The 22,585-nt window shown below is 45.3% G+C and overlaps 1 protein-coding gene across 4 annotated transcripts in view; it reads left to right on the forward strand.

The window, feature by feature from the left end:
• EYA2 (EYA transcriptional coactivator and phosphatase 2) overlaps nt 1-22,585 on the forward strand; it is a gene marked incomplete at both ends in the record, with an annotated part of 172,577 nt that overhangs the window by 117,311 nt on the left and 32,681 nt on the right. For all 4 annotated transcript variants that reach the window (XM_079718290.1, XM_079718287.1, XM_079718288.1 and 1 more), the window contains one exon: nt 18,838-18,927. In XM_079718290.1, coding sequence (XP_079574416.1) covers nt 18,838-18,927 — 90 coding nt within the window. The remainder of the gene's footprint in view (nt 1-18,837; nt 18,928-22,585) is intronic.

The following is a 22,585-nucleotide window of genomic DNA, read 5'->3' on the forward strand; positions in this document are numbered from 1 at the left end:
GTCTGGCCCATTGCCTCTCTGCCCTCATCTCCTAGGACTCCTCCCCTCCATCACTCCACCCCAGCCACACTGGCCTCCTCAGTGGTACTCAGCCCTGCCAGACACACGCCGACCTCAGGGCCTTTGAACACTTGGTTCCCTCTGTCTGAAATGTTCTTCCTCACACATGGCTTCCCCCCTCGCCTCCTGAAGATGCCACCTTCTCAGCAATGACCTCCCTGACCATCCTGTGGAACTGCAGTACCTCCCACAGAGCCCACACAACACAAATCCTTGGCTATATTTTTTCCCATTAGTGTTTATCACCGCCTGGCAGGGCACAACTGTGCAGAATGCACTTTGTTCAACTCTAGGAAGCAGCACTTTCACGGTGGTCTATATGAATGATGCCCCTGGGTTGTGCAGTGCACAACCATACACAGCAGCTTGTGCAGCCATACAGCAGCCCTGCCATCAGACATACCGCAAATCTTGCCTTATTCATTTGTTTATGACTGTTTTGCTTGCTGCGGTATCCCAGTGCCTGGAACAGTGCCTGGCACATAGAAGACACACAGTAAATATTTGTTGGATGGATGAATTTCTGCCCTCCTCAGCCCTGCTGCGCCTTGACAGCTAAGTTGGGGAGTGAGGGAAGAGGAGTCCTGTGTCCTGATGGATGCCTCTGAGAACATGACCCTCGGGACTGAAGGAAGCCCCATCCAGTCCTTCTTGGCTCCTCTAGCTGACAGTATGTTGAGCGCTCTGTCGCCATTTAAGAGGAAATTGATTTTGCTCCTCAAAAGAATCATTTGTTCTCTCCTACCCACCTCCCATTCTTTAGGTTTTCTGTTGGAGGAGGGGGGTGATAGGACACTTACCTCTGTTCATCATACCATACGCTGTCGGTGTTTGTAAATTGTTTAGCCTTTCTGCAGACTGAAATCATGCCTGTATGGGCTCATGCCAAACGTGCTTGCTTTCCTGATACTCAACACAAAGAAACCTATGGACTGAGAGATGATGATGGTCCAGGCAGTCAGAGTTCCATCCTTGAGGGCTGAGTGGCATAGGGAGGAAAGGATGAGATTGGAGCAGACCATCCTGGAGACAAGTCCCAGTCCTGTTACTTCATAGACTGGGGATTCACGGAGTCAGACATATCTGTAAAACGGGTACAATAACAATACCTGCCTCACTGGGTTTTGGTTGGACATGATGACGCAGTACCATGAAGGCAGCCCAGGAGATCCGTTTTGGTTATAAATCAGGTCTCTTCATTGTCCTTGCTTGAAACTGTTCCCTGGTTTCCAGGCTCGCTTTGAACAAAGTTCAGACTCCTCCCCGTGACCTAGAATCCCCCAAATTATCTGATTCTCCTGCCTGGCTCTCTCCTCCTTCTCCCACGTACTTACTCTGCTCACTCCACACTGGCCTTCTTTCTGCTCCTCAAACACGCAAAGCTTGTTCCTGCCTCAGGGCCTTTGCACTGGCTGTTCCTTCTACCAAATCACCTCACGGCTGGCTCCTTTGTTTCGTTTGGATCTTTGCTCAGATGTTGCCTCCTCAGACAGACCTTCCCTGACTGCCCCATCTCTAGCAGCCCTCCCCAAAACACATAAACACAGACATATTTGGTCTCTCTCTCCCCCTCTAGTGCATTTTCAGGTTTCCTTTTCTTCAAAACACTTGTCACGATTCAAAATGAAATGTCTCTTAGTTTTTCATGGCCCTCCCCCTCCACTAGAATGTAAGCTCCATGTAGCAAGGGACTTTCAGTGTCTGAGACATATCATAGCAGGAGACATTATAACAGTGGTCTAGAGTAGGAGTCAGCAAACCACATCCTAACCATGGGCCAAATCTGGCCCGCCACCTATTTTTTTAAATCAAGTTTTATTGGCACACAGCCGTGCTCCTTCATTTACGTATTGTCTGTGGCTGCTTTCACCCTCCAGCAGCAAAGTTGAGTAGTTGTGACAGAGATCATATGGGCCCCTGAGCCTAAAATATTTGCTATCTGGCCCTTTATAGAAAAGTTCTCCCACCTCTGGTCTAGAACATGAGCTCTGGAGCTAGACCGCTCAGGTTCAAAGCCTGGTCTACTCCCTGGCCACGTGACCTCAGGCAAGTCACTTTTCCTCCTGTGCCTCAGTCCCTGCTTCTGTAGTGTGGGTGCAACAGCAATAATACTTACTACATGGGGTCACTGGGGGAGGATTAAAAGAGTTAATATATGTGAAGCACTTAGAACTGTGCCTCCTATATAGTGAACGGTTTTTGTAGAATAAATGAGTAATAAATATAATCATAAATAATAATGAGTGAATGAATGTCTTTTAAAGAACTGCATCTTTAGAAGCATGTTGCTGGTTGGGTAAGAATGTCCTCTCTCTGGAAGGTATGGTGAAGTATCACTACCACTACAAATAGTAATAACAATAATAATAATAATAATAGTAAGCAGAGGATTCACAGCATTGACGAGGACATGTCCGTTGCTGGACAGAAGCAGGAGACACTTTGCTGGGTGGTGTCAAGCCCTGTTCTAAGCACTTGCTGTGAACTTCCAAAAATGCACTGGTCTCCCATGCCGTCAAATGCCCCTTGGTCCTGAATGGTGGCTCACGTTAGGGTGATCATCTCATCTGAGTCGTCTGGAACTTTCCCAGTTTTCACACTCAAGGTGCCAAGTCCCAGGAACCTCCTCAGTTCAGGCACACCAGGACAGTTGGTCCCCTTAATACATGTTCGCAGCTCCATTTATCTAGCTGTTTATTTTTTTGCCTTTAAATTTACGTCCTAGGAAAATGCTTTTAAAGCTGCCAGACACCTCCAGCTGAAAGAACATTTTTCAAAGGATAAAAAAAAAAAATCTAGGAGGCTGCGTAGTTGTGTAAAACTTCAAAAGATGACCCAGTTTAGACGTCTTTGTTTATTCGCTTCAATTTGACTGTGATTTTATCATTTGTAGTCAGTTTGATTCTTTTGTAATTCAGTGATGATGGGATTTATCCTACAGTTTTTTTGGTAAAGTGCTTGTGAGTACAAATAGACCCGTTTGCTGAGCTTAGAAGATCCTTTCTATTTTCTGTGTTCTCCTCTGAAACTGCCAAAGAAACCAGGTTTTTTTTTTTTTTAACTTTAATGTTTAAACATGTGAATCAACCTATTTTTTCTTTACCACCATCATTTTCTTGTCTTCCTCTTTCAAACAAGCTAATCTGTTTTCCAGGAGTTTCCAAGTAATTAAACCCAATTAAAACCATTAAATTCTTTCTTTTAATGACAACTTTATTATTAAAAGCTAACCACAAGGAGGAGATTTAACTGGCAAAGCCTCCATTGTGTGTTAATCCCTCCCTAACCTCTGGCTGACACTTGCAAGAGATAAACCCCACAGAATAGTGAACCTGGTTTAATGAAGAGCTTTAATTAATACTTTTCTTCCTTGTGGCAGAGTAATTATTTGTTCAGCTTGTAAACAGCTACTTGGCTGTGAATTTTTAAAGGCCCAGTTGGCTTGTATGGTGTGATGGCTTTGATTGGTTTTGTGTGTTTTTTGTTTTTCTTTAAAAGAGAGGGGGAGAGGTCTCCATTCCAGAGTAGGTACAGAAGTGCATTGTCCCGAAGTTGGGGGCATCAGGGTAATCTACACAGGAGAAAAGCCAGGCAAACGCAGGTGGGAAGCTGCCTATATTTGTGAACCGTCTCCAAAGCGGGCAAGGCCGCCCTTTGCAGCAGAAGTCTGCAAGCCCAGACAGGGTCCCCCCAAGACACAAGCCTGGCTTGTGGCAGTCTGGGTGCTGAAATGAGGAGGAAAAGACCGAGATCACAAAATGCCAAACCGAGCTTCTACTCCGCGTCTCCCCTGACCTCCCCTTCAGGTGGCACCTGAGAAAGGGACAGCCCAGTGCAAGTGCTGGGTGTGGCCAGTGAGGCCCCAGAGAAGCCATTCTGTGAGTAAGGATGACAGACCCACCAGGCATGCTTGCTGCCAGCTAGGCATCCATCTAAAGAGCTTTACGTACATCAGCTCACTTACTCTCCCCATAACTTTAGGAGGTAGATGCTATGGTTACCCACGTGAACAGACCAGGAAATGGGCACAGCGACTTCTAGCAGTCACTCACCTTCTAGTAAGAAGGACAGAGCCCGAGTTTGCAGACGGGTGTCTGGCTGCGGTGGTGGTTCTGAACAACTGGGTCACACTGCCCTTTGAGACAGAAGTACAGCACCTTCCACTCAGCTGGTTGCGAGATTTTGATTTTTTTTTAGCCCGTCACTGATTTAGAAAGCTAGTTTCATTAATAAGGTTGCCCACTCTAGAATTACAAAGTTGATTGACTAACTCTAAGAACTAAGCCTTTCATTATTTTTAAAGGATTTAGAGCAGCGGGTCTCTACTGGGGATACTTTGGCCTCCCGGGCGCTTGTCTGGAGACATTTTTAGTTGTCACAACCGGGTGAAGGGTGCTGCTGGCATCTAATGGGTAGAGGCCAGGGATGTCGCTAAATACCCTACAGTAGACAGTACAGCCCCAACAAAGAGCGATCTGGCTCAAAATGTCAACAGTGCCAAGGCTGACCAACCCTGATGTATAGAAAGCTCCAGTTTTTCATTCTAGAGACATTCTGTAAACACACAAAAGCAATGTTCATGCACCCACCTATCAGACTCCTAAAGAACCAGGCCAAGGTTTTTCTTTTAAAGTAATTAAGAGTTCCCTGGTGGTCTAGTGGTTAGGATTTGGCGCTTTCACTGCTGTGGCCTGGGTTCAACCCCTGGTCAGGGAACTGAAATCCCACAAGCCATGCAGCTTGGCCAAAAAAAAAGAAAAAGAAAGTAATTCATTAAGTAATTCTGTTAGTGACTTTGACTATTAACCATGCCACCAGTTTTTCAGAAACACATCTAAGGAGCTGAGTTCTCACCCGACTATTAGCCATTGAAGAACTTGCGAGGGCATAAATATTTGAAGACCACGTCCCAGATTCCCAAACATCTACCTCTGCTCATTATACACATTTCCTTAAGAAAATGCCTTATGAGGAGCACAAAGTAGTGTCAACTAATTTCATCATCCAAGAAGCTTTGAGCTGAGAGAAGTGTTTGGAAATCTCCGGATGCCTCTTTGGAGGCACCAAGACTTGCCTCCCCCTGGGAGCACTCAGAGATGCCTTTGGAGCAGGAAAGATAAGCAAACAGTCTGGGAGGGCTTACACCTGGGGCTGGATACACTTAGAGACAAGAAGTGGGTTTAACGCATAGGATGTCAGAATACAAGCATCTCAGAGGAAAGTCTGTGGTCTGCCCCCTTCTCATCTCGAAAGACCGACCGTGGCATTCCCCCTGAGACCCCCCTGAACAGGGTGAAAGAGACTACCCCTGGAAGCCGCCGACCTTTGATCCCCGTGAGAACAAGACAGTATTCAAATAGAGTTGTGGTTTTTGTTGTGTGTTTGTTTCTGAAAATTACTTTTGGAAGCATTGCATTTGATAACATTAATGGATCTAGAGAGGCCCTGAAGTTGGTTACCAGGATGGGTCTTCCCACAACTCACCCCTTTTTAACACATACGGTGACATCCTAAAAAGTTATGGGTTACTAGTAAGTCGGGGGTAGGGCGGTGGGGGCAAGGCTGGGGAACCAAGGAAGGGTTCAGAGCCCTTCGAGGCTGGCTGAAGTGAGCCGACTTCCAGTTTCAGCCAAAGTGTCTGGTTCCCAAAGAACCATTCCTGGCTTGGGGGGCAGGGAGGGGGGCAGCTGAGAAGTGAGGGATTTACTGGGTAACTTTGCTTTTCCGTATCAAGACCAGGAAATGAGAGGCACAAATGCTCAGAGGCAATAAAGGGAGATCCTTCCCCAGCCCGTGGCCTCTCCTTTTATCCACTCAGAAGCCCAACAGTTATTAGAAAGGAAAGCCAGCCTGAGACCTGAGAAAAGAATCAGGGCTGAGTTTTGCATGGCAGCTGCCTGTCATTTTTCTCAACTTTGGAAGTGTAATTTAATTAAATGGATCTTTTATTTCATTAAAAGTAGACCTCAACAGGTTTTTTGGTTTGCTTTTTTTAAATTTATTTTATTTATTTATTTTTGGCTGCCTTGGGTCTTCGTTGGTGCGCGCGGGCTTTCTCTAGTTGCGGAGAGCGGGAGCTACTCTTCATAGCAGTGTGCAGGCTTCTCACTGCAGTGGCTTCTTTTGTTGCAGAGCACGGGCTCTAGGTGAACGGGCTTCAGTAGTTATGGCACACGGGCTCAGTAGTTGTGGCTCACAGGCTCAGTAGTTGTGGCTTGCAGGCTCAGTAGTTGTGGCTCGCAGGCTCAGTAGTTGTGGCGCACGGGCTTAGTTGCTCCGAGGCATGTGGGATCTTCCCAGACCAGGGATGGAACCCATGTCCCCTGCATTGGCAGGCAGATTCTTAACCACTGCGCTACCAGGGAAGTCCCCTCAACAGTTTTAAATCAGGCATTTACCAAAAAAAAAGATTCTGGTGGTAATCTGCCTTAAGCTTCTTTTCCCTAATAAAGTACTTTATGTCATTAGTTCCTGCAAAGTCATATTTCATGAGTAAATGGATAAGATTTTGGTTTCTTAGGTAGCCCTGGGATAAATCCCAGCTCTGTCACTTATCAGCAGTGTGACCCTGGACAAGTCACCTCATTGCTTTGAATCTTGCTGAATCTGTAAAAGAGGGAAAAGATATTTTGATGAGGAAGTGCGGTAATATACATAAAGCTTACACACGCTTATATATTCATTTTTTTTTTTTTTTTTTTTTTTTTGTGGTACGCGGGCCTCTCACTGTTGTGGCCTCTCCCGTTGCGGAGCACAGGCTCCGGATGCGCAGGCTCAGCAGCCATGGCTCACGGGCCCAGCCGCTCCGCGGCATATGGGATCCTCCCAGACCGGGGCACGAACCCGTATCCCCTGCATCGGCAGGCGGACTCTCAACCACTGCGCCACCAGGGAGGCCCTATATATTCATTTTTTTAAATGCTTAACTGAGCATCTGCTAAGTACTGGGCTGTGTTCCATGTCCAAGGGACATAGCAATAGCTCTCATAGAGCTTCCCTTCTGATTGAGAGAGAAGCACCAAAAATCATAAGATTATTACACATAATGGTAAATGCTATTAAAAACTGTGACAGTGTAATGAGATATAGCTTGAATAGAGGGTCAGCATCCAGGTTACTTGAGGTGGAATGGTCAGAGAAGGTCTTTCTGGTATTGAAAGTGGGAACTGAATGTTACAAAGGAGCCAGCCATGAAAGCGTCTGGGGAAAGGGAATTCCAGGCAGCGGGTACAGCAAGTGCAAAGGCCCTGAGGCAGTATCAAGTTTGGCAAGCTCAAGGCACAGACATGTGCGTTGGAGTGGAAAAGTGAAGGATGTTGGCTTTATTCAGAGGGCCAGGGGATGCTAGTGGGTTTTAAATGACGAGGGACAGCTCTGATTTTTGTTTTAAAAGGAGCAATCTGGCTGCCATGTAGACAACAGCTTTGGAGGTGAGGGGAAGCTAGCAGTCTTTATCTGTAGCCCAGCACACAGATGTGCTTGTTTCCATCCTCAGTGATGATCTAAAGGCCCCTTGGGAATAAAGTAAAGACATGAGTTACAGTCTAGGCTCAGATAATTAGAAACGGGTTTTTTACAACAAGTGTCCAGCAAGAGATATGAAAGTTCCATGGGATGCGGGACAATTTTTCATTTTTAATGACTGTCCTACCTCCCTGGCACCCTCTAGTGTGTGTTTTCCAACACCACCAAGCAATTAACTCAATTCTGACTCTATCTTCCTGAAGACAGCAGCACAGGTTAATCCCCCTAGTTAAGGGCTCAGTCCCGCAAGACAGCCCCCACTTCAGATGCCAATTGCAAGTCCAGATTGTCACCTGTGCCTCTGACCAACTGGCTATAAATTGGAGGTTCTCATGACCCCCTCCTTAGGTTCATTTATTAGAGCTCACAGAACTCAGAGAAACATTTACTTACACGGACTGACTAGTTTATTACAAAGGATATTATGAAGGATACAGATGAACAGCCAGACAAAGAAGTACATAAGGCAGGGTCCAGAAGGGTCCCCAGCACAGGAGCACCCACATGAAACTGGGGTGTGCCACCCTCCCAGCATGTGGATACATTCGCAACCCCGGAAGCTCTCCGAATCCATCTTTTGGGGTTTTATGGAGAACTTCATTACATAAGCATGATTGATGAAATCATTAGCCATTGGTGACTGAACTCAATCTCCAGCCTCTTTCACCTCCCTAGAGGGAGACCAGGGGGCGGGGCTGAAAGTTCCAACCGTCTAATCACATGGTTGGTTTCCCTGGCAACCAGTCCCCGTACTTAGCACTTTTTAAAAGTCACTGTATTAACATAAACTCTGATGTTGAAAGGGGCTTGTTATGAATAACAAAAGACACTTCTTTTAGTTTTATCACTCTTTATTTTTAAGTTGAAGTATGGTTGAGTTACAATGTTATATTAGTTTCAGGTGTACAACATAGTGATTCAATATTTCTATAGATTACACGCCAAAGTTATTATAATATTATTGACTATATTCCCTGTGCTGTCCATTACATACTTGTGACTTACTTATTTTATAACTGGCAGTTTATACCCCTTGATCTCCTTCACCTATGTCACCCATGCCCCACCCCACCACCCCTCTGGCTACCACTGGTTTGTTCTCTGCATCTATGAGTCTGTTTCTGTTTTGTTATGTTTGTTTATTTGTTTTATCGTTTTGATTCCACATGTAAGTAAAAACATACAGTATTTGTCTTTCTCAGTCTAGCTTATTTCACTAAGCAAAATATCCTCCAGGTCCATTCATATTGTTGAAAGTGGCAAGATTTCAAATTTTTTATGGCTGAGTAATATTCCAGTGTGTGTGTGTGTGTGTGTGTGTGTCTGTGTGTCTGTGTGTGTGTATATCTGTATCCATTCAACACATCTTTATCCATTCAACTGTTGATGGGCACTTAGCCTGCTTCCATATCTTGGCTGTTAGAAATTCTGAGGGCTTTAGGAGTTCTGTACCAGAAACAGGGACAAAAACCAAATATATATTTTCTTACTATAAATCACAATATCAAACCGTCCCAAATACCACCTCCCCCAATTATTATGACAACCAAAAATGTCCCCCAAACTTCCAAACTACTCTCTAGAAGGAGGTGCCACCTTTACTGAGAACCACTGCTTTAAAACATGGTATATGAGATCATGTACCCAAAAGAGCAGCATTCTGTGATTTTTTTCGTTGCATGCCGTGGTAGATAGACAAATGGCCCCCAAAAGATGTCCGGGTCCTAGTCTCCAGAACCTGTGAATGTTACCTTATATGGCAAAAGAGACTTAGCAGGTGTGATTAATGTAATCACAGGGTCCGCATAAGAGGGAGGCAGGAGATGAGAGTGGATAGGAGGAGATACGAGGTTAGCAGTAAGTGGCCGTAGTGGAGAGATCAAAGCCAAGGAACACACGGTGGCCTCTAGAAGCTGAAAAAGACAAGGAAACTGATTCTGCTTGAAACCTCCCAAAGGAACACCTTGATTTTAGAGTTCTGATCTCTAGAACCGGAAGAGAATAAATTTGTGTTGTTTCAAGCCACTAAATTTGTGGTAATTTGTTACAGCAGCCATGAGAAACTAATACATGCTTATCTTCATGGTTAACGTCCAGTGATGGTGAGTGCAACAGGTTTGGCATCTGCGGTCATGATGACAAGTTTCTTTCTAAACTGCACGCATTTACGTTTTTTTTTTAAAGTTGGGGGAGGGGTAGCTGAATTAAAGGAGAATACTAACTTAACATAACACAGCTGCTCTTGGGCATGTGAAACTTGCAAAGGTGTTACAAGAATGGCCATGGTTTAGAAAATACCAGGTTAAGCTATTGCTTGGGAATTTCTAAGTGGGGAAAGTTTTCTGATGGAAGATTCTGGACTCTGCTGCTTTTTGCTAATAATACCTAGGCACCAGGAGCAAGTCACATCACATGCATTATCCTACAGCAGCCCTAGAAAAGACTCACTGCTTGTATTCAGGTGAGAAAACTGAGGGCCAGGGAGGGCTAACATCTCATCCAAGGTCATGTCCCTGGGGAATGACAGTCCCAGGATTTGAACCTAGGTCCGGCTGACTCCACAGTTGATGTTCTCAACCAGTTTGCTTCATGGAGCTTCTTGCCTGTGGCCACTTCCATGCACACCTGGTGAATGGTGGGGGCAATCTGTGGTGGTCATTTCGGGGAAACCATTTGCTCCATTAGGATGATGCTTGTGTAAAGGAGAGACTGTGGCTCTAAGACCAGATAATAAGTCGGACCCTTCCCTGCACTTGATTTACATCACCTTGGGGTTCGGGGAGTAAGAGGAGCCGTCAAAAGAGAAGACAGTCGGGCTTCCCTGGTGGCGCAGTGGTTGAGGGTCCGCCTACTGATGCAGGGGACACGGGATCGTGCCCCGATCCGGGAAGATCCCACGTGCCGCGGAGCGGCTGGGCCCGTGAGCCATGGCCGCTGAGCCTGCGCGTCCGGAGCCTGTGCTCCGCAACAGGAGAGGCCACAACAGTGAGAGGCCCGCGCGTACCGCCAAAAAAAAAAAAAAAAAGAGAGAGAGAAGACAGTCTTCCGAAGTGCTCCCTGGCAAGGCTCAATCATTGCTAAGATGTGTAGAAGCACTTGAACTTGCCCATGGCCATTGCCAGTTGGAAGTACCTGTTTTTGTACAGACACCGGAAAGTTGTGAGCAGAGTCAAGAATCTTTTGATTATAAGCCAGAAACTCAATGCACATTAGTTTAAGCCAAAAAGGAAAATGTATAACCAAAATATCCAGAAGTAGACTTTGGGAACAGCAGGATCTGATCCCCTAATAATTTCATATGAATCTGTGTGCGTTGTCAGTAAGGCTCTGCCAGTTTGGTGACAGAGATGGCTGCCAGCATCCTCAAGTTTAGGTTCTCCCAGCTCAGCCACCTCAGGGGTAAGAAGGTGCCTCTTTCCCAATAGTTATAGCTGACATCCTAGGGCCAGCTCTACTTGGCTCCCATTGGCCACATGACCATCCCTGAACCAGTCACTATGATTCTGACCAGACCTAGGTTATGAGATCACCCTGGAAGACCAATAATGGGTATTATTTTTACTAAAACTTATGAACTGCTAATTTACAGATACGAAGGTTCATTCCCGGAGAGATTAGGTATCTCCACAGTATCATGCTGCCTCTTTTGTTAACCAGCTGGTGTTTTTTCAAAGTGTCTAATAAAGACACTGTGTTGGAGGCCCCCAAAACCACCGTCAGGCTTGATGAGTTGCTAGAAGGACTCACAGGACTCAGAAGAGCTATTATACTCATGGTTACAGTTTTTTACGGTAAAAGGATACAGATTAAAATCAGCGAAGGGAAAGGCACATGGAATGAAGTCCAGGAAAAACCTGGTCCAACCTTCCAGATGTCCTCTCCCAATGGAGCACAGACAGTCCAGTTAATTCTCCCAGCACTGAGGTGTGATAGTTCGTGCCAAGTGTTGCCAACCGTTGCCAACCAGGGAAGCTCACCTGAGCCTTGGTTTCCAGGTTCTTATTGGGTCAGTGATACAGGCATGCAGCATCTGCATGGCAGACTCCAGCCCCTCAGAACAAAAGCAGGCAGTCACCATAAATCACATTGTTAGCATAAACTATCTGATCAACTGGTACTGCTTGACCCAAGGGCTCAGAGCTCATCCACCAGGAGCCAGCCAAGGACCAGTCTTGAAGTCAGACCTTTCTTAGGAATATGCAGAGTTTGAGCAACCCAGGCCTGCTGAGTTAACCCTCTCCTGCACAGACAGCCTCCAGATCTTCACAGCAGGGATCCCCAAAGGAAACCAGCTCAAGTGGAGACTACCAGGTACTACAGAAGCTACTGCATCTAGATATTCCAGGGGGCAACACATGCCCCTGGAAGAAGCAACAATGCTTCTTTCCAGTCACGTGGCTGAGCCACGAAGTCAGGCACTTCCTCAGAGCAAAGAAGCATCATGGCATAACCAGAGGATAATGGAATCTGGAATCAGATCAGACCTGAATTCCAGCATCCCCCACCCTTACACACACACACACACACACACATTCCAACAAAAATAGAAGTTCATCATTACTGCATATGATGTACTCTGATATTTTGTCATCTATTCTAGAGATTGGCAAACTTTTTCTTTGAAAGTATGATAAATATTTTAGGCTTTAGGCTAGGCTCTGTAGCAACTATCAACTCTGCCACTGTAGCACAAAAGCAGCCATAAACATTAAGTGAACAAATAGGCATGGCTGTGTTCCAATAAAACTTTATTTACAAAAACAGGCAGTTTACTGACCCCTGGATTCTCTTGTATTTTTTTCTATTCTTGTTTTCTTTTTTAATGCTGGACATTTAAAGTAAATGTTCACTAACAGGTTTATAACCTAGACTTTGAAAAGCTCATTTAATCTTTGTAACAACCCTATGAGTTAAGTAACCCCATTTTACAGATGAGAAACTGGGGCACATGGACATTAAGTAACTTGTACAAGGTCATCTAGTTGGTAAGAGGTGGAATTGGACTTGAACATAAGCAGTCTGGCTCAGAGCCCACACTGTTAACCTACTGCAAAGCACTCAGTAAAGATTGGCTGTTATTATTATTATCCAACCAGCTGTGAAAAAAAAAAAAGACCAGTCATGTAAGTTGATTTCAAGATGAATTTGGGGTGAGCCTTTCTTCTGTTCAGAGGGTTGTGATGCTGAATAAATAGTGTGTGGATCTCACCTCTGAATTAAACATGGTAGAATTAAATGATGAATTAAACCATCTGCTACAAAAGCGTTATGTGCTTAATATAGAAAACTTGGAAAATTCAGCAAAGGAAATTCTTTATTGGACAAATAGAGTTGTGATTCATTAGAAACAACTTTTCGGTTAAAAACGTGGACTCCTCTTGAAATGAAAATGGTTGCTTCCTAATCCACAGGGATTGGGAAGTAGACCTCTTAAGAATACTGCTTAGGGCCTCCCTGGTGGCGCAGTGGTTGAGAGTCCGCCTGCCGATGCAGGGGATACGGGTTCGTGCCCCGGTCTGGGAGGATCCCATGTGCCGCGGAGCGGCTGGGCCCGTGAGCCATGGCTGCTGAGCCTGCGCGTCCGGAGCCTGTGCTCCGCAACGGGAGAGGCCACAACAGTGAGAGGCCCGCATACCACAAAAAAAAAAAAAAAAAAAAAAAAAAGAATACTGCTTAAATTGGAGAGCTTGTGTATTTGGGGGTGATGGAGGCACTTGACAGAAAACAATTGCCATCATCTAAATTAATGCAAAAGTTGATTCAGATTTGAAACCTCCAGGAATCCACATCCCGTTTTCTTCATTCAGGTTTGTTTGACATCAGATTAATTTCGTTTTAGGAAAGACTTACCCTCTCCCCTCCATCCAGGAAATACAGCCATACGTCACAAAATAACTTATTGATCTACAAGGCAGATCTCAGAGCGGCCCATATGGTGAATGTCCTCACCACCCTCCTCTAATTAAGAGAACCTCACCAAGAATGCGTGATAATTAGGTTACAGAGCTGCATCCAGGTCTACATCATCTGTCTCGGGGAGCGGGAGGGGTCCAACACTCAGAGCACCCTCATCAGCCTCCTAAATGAATGCGTGCACAGCCCACCTCGCCATCATCAAAACTGAACCCTGACAAATCTGTAGAACATTAGAGCACATTGAAAAAATCTGTAGCGCCTTATTCTGATTTGTACCTTCACGGGGAGAGAGCCACCCACAAACTCTTGAGTCAGACAAAGATGACATTCCATCCACCCGAACCCCACCAGCTCCCAGCACAGTCCTTTCAACAGACAAGTTACAAATTGAAGCCTGTTTTGGAAAAACTCCCCTTTTCTCAGTTCTCCATTCTGGTTTAAATGGATTGTTTTTTTAAGCACAATCTGTTTCTGCTGTTGCTTGTTTAGGAAATTAACCACTGATTTTTTTTAATCCAAAGGGTATGTAATGATTAAGAAAATGGTTTTCATGTGAGATGGTACTTTCATAAAGCACATCTTTAATAAAGTACCATCTGATTTGGGGTGTTCCTGCTGGGTTTACAGAAGCAGGTTCTTTGCTGAAGGGGGTGAGGAAGTGGACTGGGGGATTTTGACAATAACCAACGCTTGGGGAGTGCCTGCTGCATACCGGGCCCTGGGTTAGGGGTTTACACGTGTGCTACCTCATTTAGTCCTCCCTGCAATGTTAGCCTGTAGCCTTTTATTAGCTGAAGAACATGGCATGAAGGCTCCCATATTTTAGGCTTTCTTTGACTGGGAGATGTGCTGGGTCAGATAGGGCGTCCTCCCGCTCCAAGCTGCACAGGGTAACTTAAGCCAACAGACCAGGGTGGTGTGTTTATAGAGCATATTAGGGGCGCATTCAGCGGGCAGCATGAGATGAAACCCATGGCTGTCATCCTGTCCTCACTCCAGCTGTCTTTCACATTAATTAATGCTGAGCCTCCACGGTTTTTTTCCTTCATTTCTCAGTCTTTACAACCCTGAAAAAAACATTTTCTCCTTGGATAGAGTGGTCTGGCCCAGAGTAACACTTTGTGTTACTTAACCCCTGGGACAGTTGTGCTTTTCATGGGCTATTCCAGACTTTTTCACCCCAGCACAACTAGTTTTTATCGTGTCTTGAAAAGAGGTCCCCCCTACATAGTTCAAAACAATCTAATAGGCAGCATGTAAGCAGATTTGAGGAAAAGCTGAAATAAGAGAATGCTTAGGGAATAGTTGGGTATTCTAAAGGTTCTCCTCAGAAACTTTTGGGTGTCTTTAAGTTTTTGTTTCAATTTTTAATTATACAAGAAATGTTTGAATCCCTTCTCTTTAAAAAAACATTTAGAATATACTGGATAATACTCAAGTTCACTTTGATCATCACCTCTAATTCCTCTGTCTCCTCCTCTCTGCTTTCCGCAAGTAATTGCTGTTCTGACTCTGGGTATATCCTTGCAGATATTTACAAATATATAAGTGCCCATGGAAAATATGTAGTAACATTGTATATGTTTCTAATAAATGGTAATAACATGCAGTATATAACTTCCAGAAAACTTGCTTTCACTCAAATTTTTTTTTTTTTTTTGATGCATCCTTGGTAATACATGGAGGTCTGGTTCATTTCTTTCCATTGAGTTTAGTTTTCCATTGTATGAATATTCTACATTTTATTTCTCTAATTTCCTTTGGCTGGACAGCTAAATTGTTTCCGAACTTTTGCTATTTACAGACAGTTCTGTAATGAACATCTTTTTACATGTCCCTTGTTCACATGTATGGGTCTTTTTCCAGTTTAATATTTACTGTAGGGTAATATTACTTGAGTATGTTTCCTTTTATTTTTAATTTAGTTTTCTTTTAATCCAAGAAATCTAAGCATAGAGTTTAAAACCCATAGAGTTCTCCAAAGGAAAGTATTACGAAAAACAGCAGTCCCCAGCGACTTTCCACCCAACCCCACCCTCTCTTTCTGTGCAGAGGCAACAACTTTCAACTCTTGCTGATTCTTTGGGTCTTCACCTCCAAATTTCTAAGTAACCTGCTTCTGTGACCACATCTTGATTTTTTTGTTTTTCTGTTTTAGGCATGGTCTCTGGCTTCCCAAACTGGAAGATAAGACTTTAGCTCTCTTTTCTCACCCATGTCTTTATCACACAAATGCAGACTTTCTCTTCACATCCTCCCAATATCAGTAAGTCATAATTTCAGCTTTATCGATAGAGAGGATTTGGCTTCTTCTAACTATGCAAATACTTGTCATAGGTAAGCCATTTTGTCTACAGTAATTACGTTTCCTGTTTTGTGTGCTGGCATGGGACTTGACATTTTTCTGAATAAATCCTTTCAGAGGATAAGTCTGGATGGCCCCTTCCTCTTGCTTCCTGTCTAGTACACGGAGGGCTGGGCACAGGTGGTTAGGTATACAAACAGCCTCGCCAAGAAAGAATGTGCAATCCTGCAGAGGTGAAACGGTTTGGGTATGAGTAATGTGTGGAAACACCCCCAAACCCTTTTGCCAGGTCACACAACGATTCCCTGCTTGGCCCTGAAAAGTTTGTTCTCCCCACTTTCTCTTCGTTATTCATGGAGCGCTCTACCCTGCGACTTCCAGCCAGGATCCGGAGTGCTAAGCTTTGGCTGTTGGGGCCCTAATGAGATGTTTCACCTAATGGCTGCGTTCCTGGGCTTGATTCTTCACAGTTGTGTGTGTGAAGCTGAGATCACCAGCTACGGGTTTTTTCCTTTTTTTTTTTTAAGGGTCAAGAAGGGTTTATGTCATTCATTATTTATTTTTATAATAGAAGTAATGCAGCCTCCCAGTAAAAAAATTCAACGGGGAAAAGAAGTGTATGGAGTGACAGGTCAAGGCCCCCTTTACTCCTCTCCCAATCCTGGCCCCTCCAATGCCTCCTCTGAAGCAGTGCTGCTCTGGAGCCAGATTACCTGGCTTCAAATCCCAGCACTCGCTAGCTGTGTGGCCTTGAGCAAGTTACTTGGTGAGCCTCAGTGCTCTCATCTGTGAAATAGGAAAATACTAGTGCTCACCTCAAAGAGTGTTGTGGGATTAAATGAGTTAATACTTAGAGAGTGGCACAGAGAAAGTACTTAATAGATACCAACCAGGAATATTACTAAGTGTTGTCTCTCCTTTTAGATCAGTGGTTCTTTTTTTTTTTTTAACATCTTTATTGGAGTATAATTGCTCTACAATGGTGTGTTAGTTTCTGCTTTATAACAAAGTGAATCAGTTATACATATACATATGTTCCCATATCTCTTCCCTCTTGCGTCTCCCTCCCTCCTACCCTCCCTATCCCACCCCTCTAGGTGGTCACAAAGCACCGAGCTGATCTCCCTGTGCTATGCGGCTGCTTCCCACTAGCTAGCTATGTTACGAGACCAGTGGTTCTTAACCTTGACTGCACATTGAAATAAAGTGGGGAGCTTTAAACTTTTCTGGTGCCTGGATCCCACCCTCAGCCATTCTGATTTTATTGATCGGGGATATGGCCTGAGCATCAGGATTTTTAAATGCTCCTCAGATCATCACAGTGTGCAGCCCGGGTTGAGAACCATTGTGTGCCATATGCTCCGTATTTTCCACGTGTATCAGTTGGGATAGGTGAGGTTACGCTGCAGTAAAAAACATCCCCCAAATCTCATCTACTTCTTATTTATAGTACGTGTCCATTGTGGTCTGTTGCAGCTCTTTACTCTGGAACCCAAGCTAACCGAGTAGCTTTTATCTGGAACATTTAGCCTTGTGAAGTGGGAAGAGAGCATGGTGAACCATGCACTAGCTCTTAAAGCTTTCAAGCAGAAGCAAAACATAACTTCTGCTCACATTTCATTGGCCAAAGCAAGTCATATGGTCACATCTGAGTTCAACAGGGAGCATCTATATCAGGGGGCAGCAGCCTTCTTCTGCAGGGGGCCAGATAGTATTTTAGGATCTGTAAGGACCTGTCACAACTACTTACCTCTGCCTTCAAAGCACAAAAGCAACCGTAGACAATACACTGTCCAAAAATGTAAAAATCACTCAGCTCGTGAGCCATTCAAAAACAGACAGCAGGCCGATCTGGCCCTCAGGCCATAGTTTGCCAGCCCCTGGTGTATATCATCTTCCTACGGGAAGAAGCTTTTCAGGATGGGACCCCAAATACGGGTAAAGAGTAATGCAGTCTACATGCTATGTATATAGAAAAGAGAAGGAGAGACAGAGACAGAGGGAGAGAGAATGGACCCTTTTATTGTGCACTGTGTTTTACACACTGTACTGTGATACAACTTGCCTTTGTTCCTTAATACTATTTTTCTGGATGATTCTTTCATGTCAGGAGTTCGAGCATTACTCCATTTTTTTAATGGCTGCCTCATTTTCCCGGGTATGGATGTACTACAGTGGGTTTCTTTGTTTGGTCTGGTTTGGCTGCGTTGGGTCTTCATTGCTGCACGCGGGCTTTCTCTAGTTGCAGAGAGCGGGGGCTACTCTTCGATGCAGTGTGTGGGCTTCTCATTACGATGGTGGCTTCTCTTGTTGCGGAGCCTGGAGTCTAGGCACATGGGCTTCAGTAGTTGTGGTGCATGGGCTCAGTAGTTGTGGCCCGCAGGCTCAGTAGTTGTGGCACACAGGCTTAGTTGCTCTGCGACATGTGGAATCTTCCTGGACCAGGGATCGAACCTGGGTCCCCTACATTGGCAGGCGGATTCTCAACTACTGCACCACCAGGGAAGTCCCCTACAGTGGGTTTTGTTTATATGTTTGTTTTCGTAGTTAATCCTCTCGTGTTAGATAAAAGTGTTTTTTTAAATAGCTGGAGGAGGAGGGCCATAGCCATAGAGCTATAGGGGAGAACCAACATCCCAGCGCTCCCGGTAGTTTATACATAGTCTATACTGCGTTCCCTGAAATCTCTCAGGCCTCCCTGGAAACACACATTCTCCAAGAGGCTCTCCTTTCCTACAGCCATTTCTGGTTCTTGCAACACTGAACACAGTTGCCATTCCAGGGGCATATTTGTGGGGGGAGATTTAAACACTGACGAGGGTAAATAGAAATGATGACAAAGTAGAAGTGCAATCTCAGAAACTGTGCAACATTATCACCCTGACCCCACCCGGAGACACATCTTAGGCCGTGTGCTAGCCGTGCGGATGAGGACAGACCGGATCCGCCATTCAGGGGTGGGCCGGGAGGAGAGGAGGCTGAGACGACAGCGACTCCACTTACTTGCGCTTTTCTCTGCTTCTTCCTAACAGGACACCACGGCGTCCGTGCGCATCGGCCTCATGATGGAAGAAATGATCTTCAACCTCGCAGATACACATCTGTTCTTCAATGACCTGGAGGTTTGGAATTGCTTGATTGCTCATTTCATTCCATAGTTGCTGTATTTAATCACCTGCATCTGGTTTGGGGGCAGAGACACTGCCTTTTCTTTTTCCTTTTTTTTTCCCTTTTTCGTTTGGAGGCTTGAAACTTTTGCTCACAACCCCCAAGAAGGCACAAAACTGTGGCCAGCCATGGCTTATTGGAAACACACTTGACCGGATTCTCTCCCCACCTTCCCTCCCTACGGTTAATGGGCTTTTCTCTCTGCTCTAGTGGTGATGTCCACTGGCAGTTTTACTAATCCAATCAAGGCTGTGTAGTTTCTTCCTCCTGAAATTTGCTATTTAATAAAGTTTATTAAGGCAAATTAGTACAGATCCTCCTGGGTCAGGAATAATTAGCAGTGGGCCAGGATGGAAGCTTTTAAAAACAATTTACATTCTCCTGAAAACATGTTTTACAAAGAGAGAGAGAGAGAGTGAACAGTGGGACCGTGCGGATTTAAAGTATCTGCTCCTGTGCCCCTAAGCAAGTAGCAAGGGAGATAGGAAAAAGGGGGAGAGCAGCTTCAGAAATAAATTTAATTCGTTTGTTTATACCCAGCCTGTGTCAGAAAGATTGGGGAAGAATTTCAAATAGAAAACATATTTAAAATAGAGCTACTAAAGCAAAGGCAAAGGAATTGAAAGCCATGTAATGAATAAGGGTGAGGCATTGTACCAGAAAACGCCTGGCTCAGGCTAACTACAGCAGTTAAGTTGAGTCTCTCTGAGCTTCCTGGTAGACAAAGCAAGGAGGGAAATGCAGTGCACTACTTACCCCTAATGAAAGAGCAAGCAGCTTTCTCCAAGGTGAGGAAAGTTCTTTTGGTTGATAAGAGGATTAATGTGGGAATCTTCTAGCTCTGTAAATTATATTCTCGTTATTGGTTTAACAGATTGAAAAATAAAGGCAACCTAAAATAAAACTGCATGTAAAAGAACAATTCTATTTATCCTAGTAGGAATATTTTTCTCTTAGAATCTGGAAAATCCCTGGGTACTCAACTGTGAAGTAGTAATATGAAGGCTATAAATTGCAAATCTGTCCTGGCCGACTGAGAGCATTACTCATTTATCGTCAGGAAAGGATACAGAGTTTCCTTCCCAGTCTGCAGTCCTAGAGTTCCAGAAAGGGAAACCCTTGCTGAAATGATCGATCTCGTGTTCCGTCCAATCTTGGCAAGCCGTTTGGGCCTCAGTCCTCCCACCTATGAAATGAGATTGATGCTCTCTGCCCAACATCTTTTTCAAAGAGAGGATTGAGATAGAAACTTGCTGAGGAAGAGGACTTCCCTGGTGGTCCAGTGGGTAAGACTCCATGCTCCCAATGCAGGGGGCTGGGGTTCAGTCCCTAGTCAGGGAACTAGATCCTGCATGCATGCGGCAACCAAGAGTCTGCATGCCGCAACTAAGGCCCAGCACAGCCTAAATAAATAACTAAATATTAAAAAAAAAAAAAAAAACTTGCTGAGAAAGAAAGCTTTGGAGTAGTGGAGAATGCCAGTAGCATCAAGGCCCAAAACTATCTCTTTAGCCAAAAGCAATGTGCAAGCTCCCTTTACAAAGTCCTCTTATGTCTTGGGGGGAAAAAAAGAGAGAGAGAGAACTTAAATTTTTAAATTAAAAAAAAAAAATGGCAATTGAATTCAGCAAGTATTATGGAGCCTAATGTAGTAAAGACTCAGCTGATTGCACATAGCAAAACCCAACTTGCTTTAGCAAAAAATGGAAATAATTGGCCCTTGTAGCTGAAAAGTCCAGGGTAGATGTAGTTTTTCCCTGTCTCCTGCTTAGAATGTCACTTTTGTGCGAGGAGGGACCACGTCTGTCTGATTCACCCTAAATCCCCAGGGACCAGGCAGTAAACAACCAAACAAATCCATAAACAAGCTTGCTTGTGGTAGTGAAAAGGACGTGAAGAAAATAGAACAATCAGATGTGATCGTGAGTGTTGGGGGTGAGGGAGTAGGGTGGGGGACAGCATTCTCGAGGGCGTCAGGGAAGGCATCTCGAGGACGTGGCGCTTGAGCCAAGGCCTGAATGATGACAGGAGCCAGCCAGCTGGAGACCAAGGGAGGTGGGATCAGCAGGTGCAAAGGCCCTGAGGTGAGAACTAGTGTGACATCATCAAGGATCGGCAAGAAGGACAGGTGAGGGCAGTGAGTGAGTGAAAGCAGGGGGGGGCGACTGGGAGGGATGAGTCTGGAGAGGGAGGCGTGAGCCAGACACGAGCCACAGACATCAGAGTTGGACAACCATGGGGCGAGGGAGCATGAAACGGGAAGAGCCACATGACCTGATTAATGTTTTAAAATGACCACTCTGGTTGCTGCATGCAGATCAGGCAGTAGGACGGGAAAGGTAGAGACAGGGGGACCAGCAAAGAGATACTTCCAAGCAAAAGGTGAAAAACGGGTTGGATCAAGATGGGAAGACGACGTGGGCTCCGGGAGAATGGCAGGAAAGCTGAGAGGCCTTGCTGACGGGTTGGATGTGGGGGATGAGAGGAGAGAGGAGCCAAGAGGGGCTCCTGGGCTTGGCCTGACCTGGGTGATGGGGCTGTTCTCTGTGATGGGGTAGACGGGAGAATCCATCCTTCTGTTGTGGGCACATGAGGTCGGAGGTGTCTGGGACACCCCAGTGAAATACCAAATCGACAGGCAGATATGCGAGTTTGAAGCCCTCACGCAGTGACAGTGGTAGATACATAGTCAGCACTTTGTCCGTCTTGTTGAACCTGAGGCTCAGAGCCAGGTATTTTTTAGACTGGTGTGTGTCCAAGCCCATGTCTTCAGAACCTTGCCCCCTCTGCTGTTCTTCGCTGACCCCAAAGTCAAAGTCGCACCTCTTGGAAAAGGATCTTAATTAGCAGCTGGAGCTACTCAGGGAAGCCAGTTTGTTTTTATTCTCTACACTTTTTTCCCAAAATGTCCCCAGTGCCAGAAGCCCCGAGGGCACCTCAGCAGAATTGAAACCATGTTATACGATGCAGAAGTTAAGACACAAGTGAAAACATATTGCTTGCTGGTGCGGGGAGCCCCCGTCAAAATCTGAAGAGCAGCCCGGTGGAGCTCCCCAGGGAGGCCCTTCGGGGCTGGAGCCTGGCTCCTGCGTGGATGGTCAGATGATGGGGTTTAGGGAACGAAGTCAGATCCCCTTCTGCTCTGAGCCTGCAGGGCCATCTCTAAATAAGGAGATCAGCTCCCGCAAGCAGCAGCGATTTATGGAGAGTTTAGCATTCACCAGGCCCTGCTCTAAGTGCTGTGGATTCAGTGGCAAAAAAACAAAAAATGTAAAAAAAAAAAACCACAGCAAGATTCCCCCACCCTGGAAGCATTGACCTTCCAGTTGGGGAAGCAGACCATAAACAACTGAATATAAAATGTCAGATAAAGTGCTCCAAAGAGAGGCCAGCAGAGCTGGAGGAGATGGTCCCAGGGACTGTTTGCCTTGGTAAAACCAGGTAAGGCTTCTGTGACACTGGAGCAGAGACCTGAAGGAGGTAAGGGAGAGGACCACGTGGGCATCTAGGCAGAGAGTGTGCCAGAGAGAGAGAACAGCAGAGGCCCTGGGGCGTGGTCAGAGTTGGCAAGTTCCAGGAACAGGAAGGAGAGCCCAGTGCAGCTAGAGCAAA

The sequence above is a fragment of the Hyperoodon ampullatus genome, assembly GCF_949752795.1.
Source record: "Hyperoodon ampullatus genome assembly, chromosome: 14".
Lineage (NCBI taxonomy): Eukaryota > Metazoa > Chordata > Mammalia > Artiodactyla > Ziphiidae > Hyperoodon > Hyperoodon ampullatus.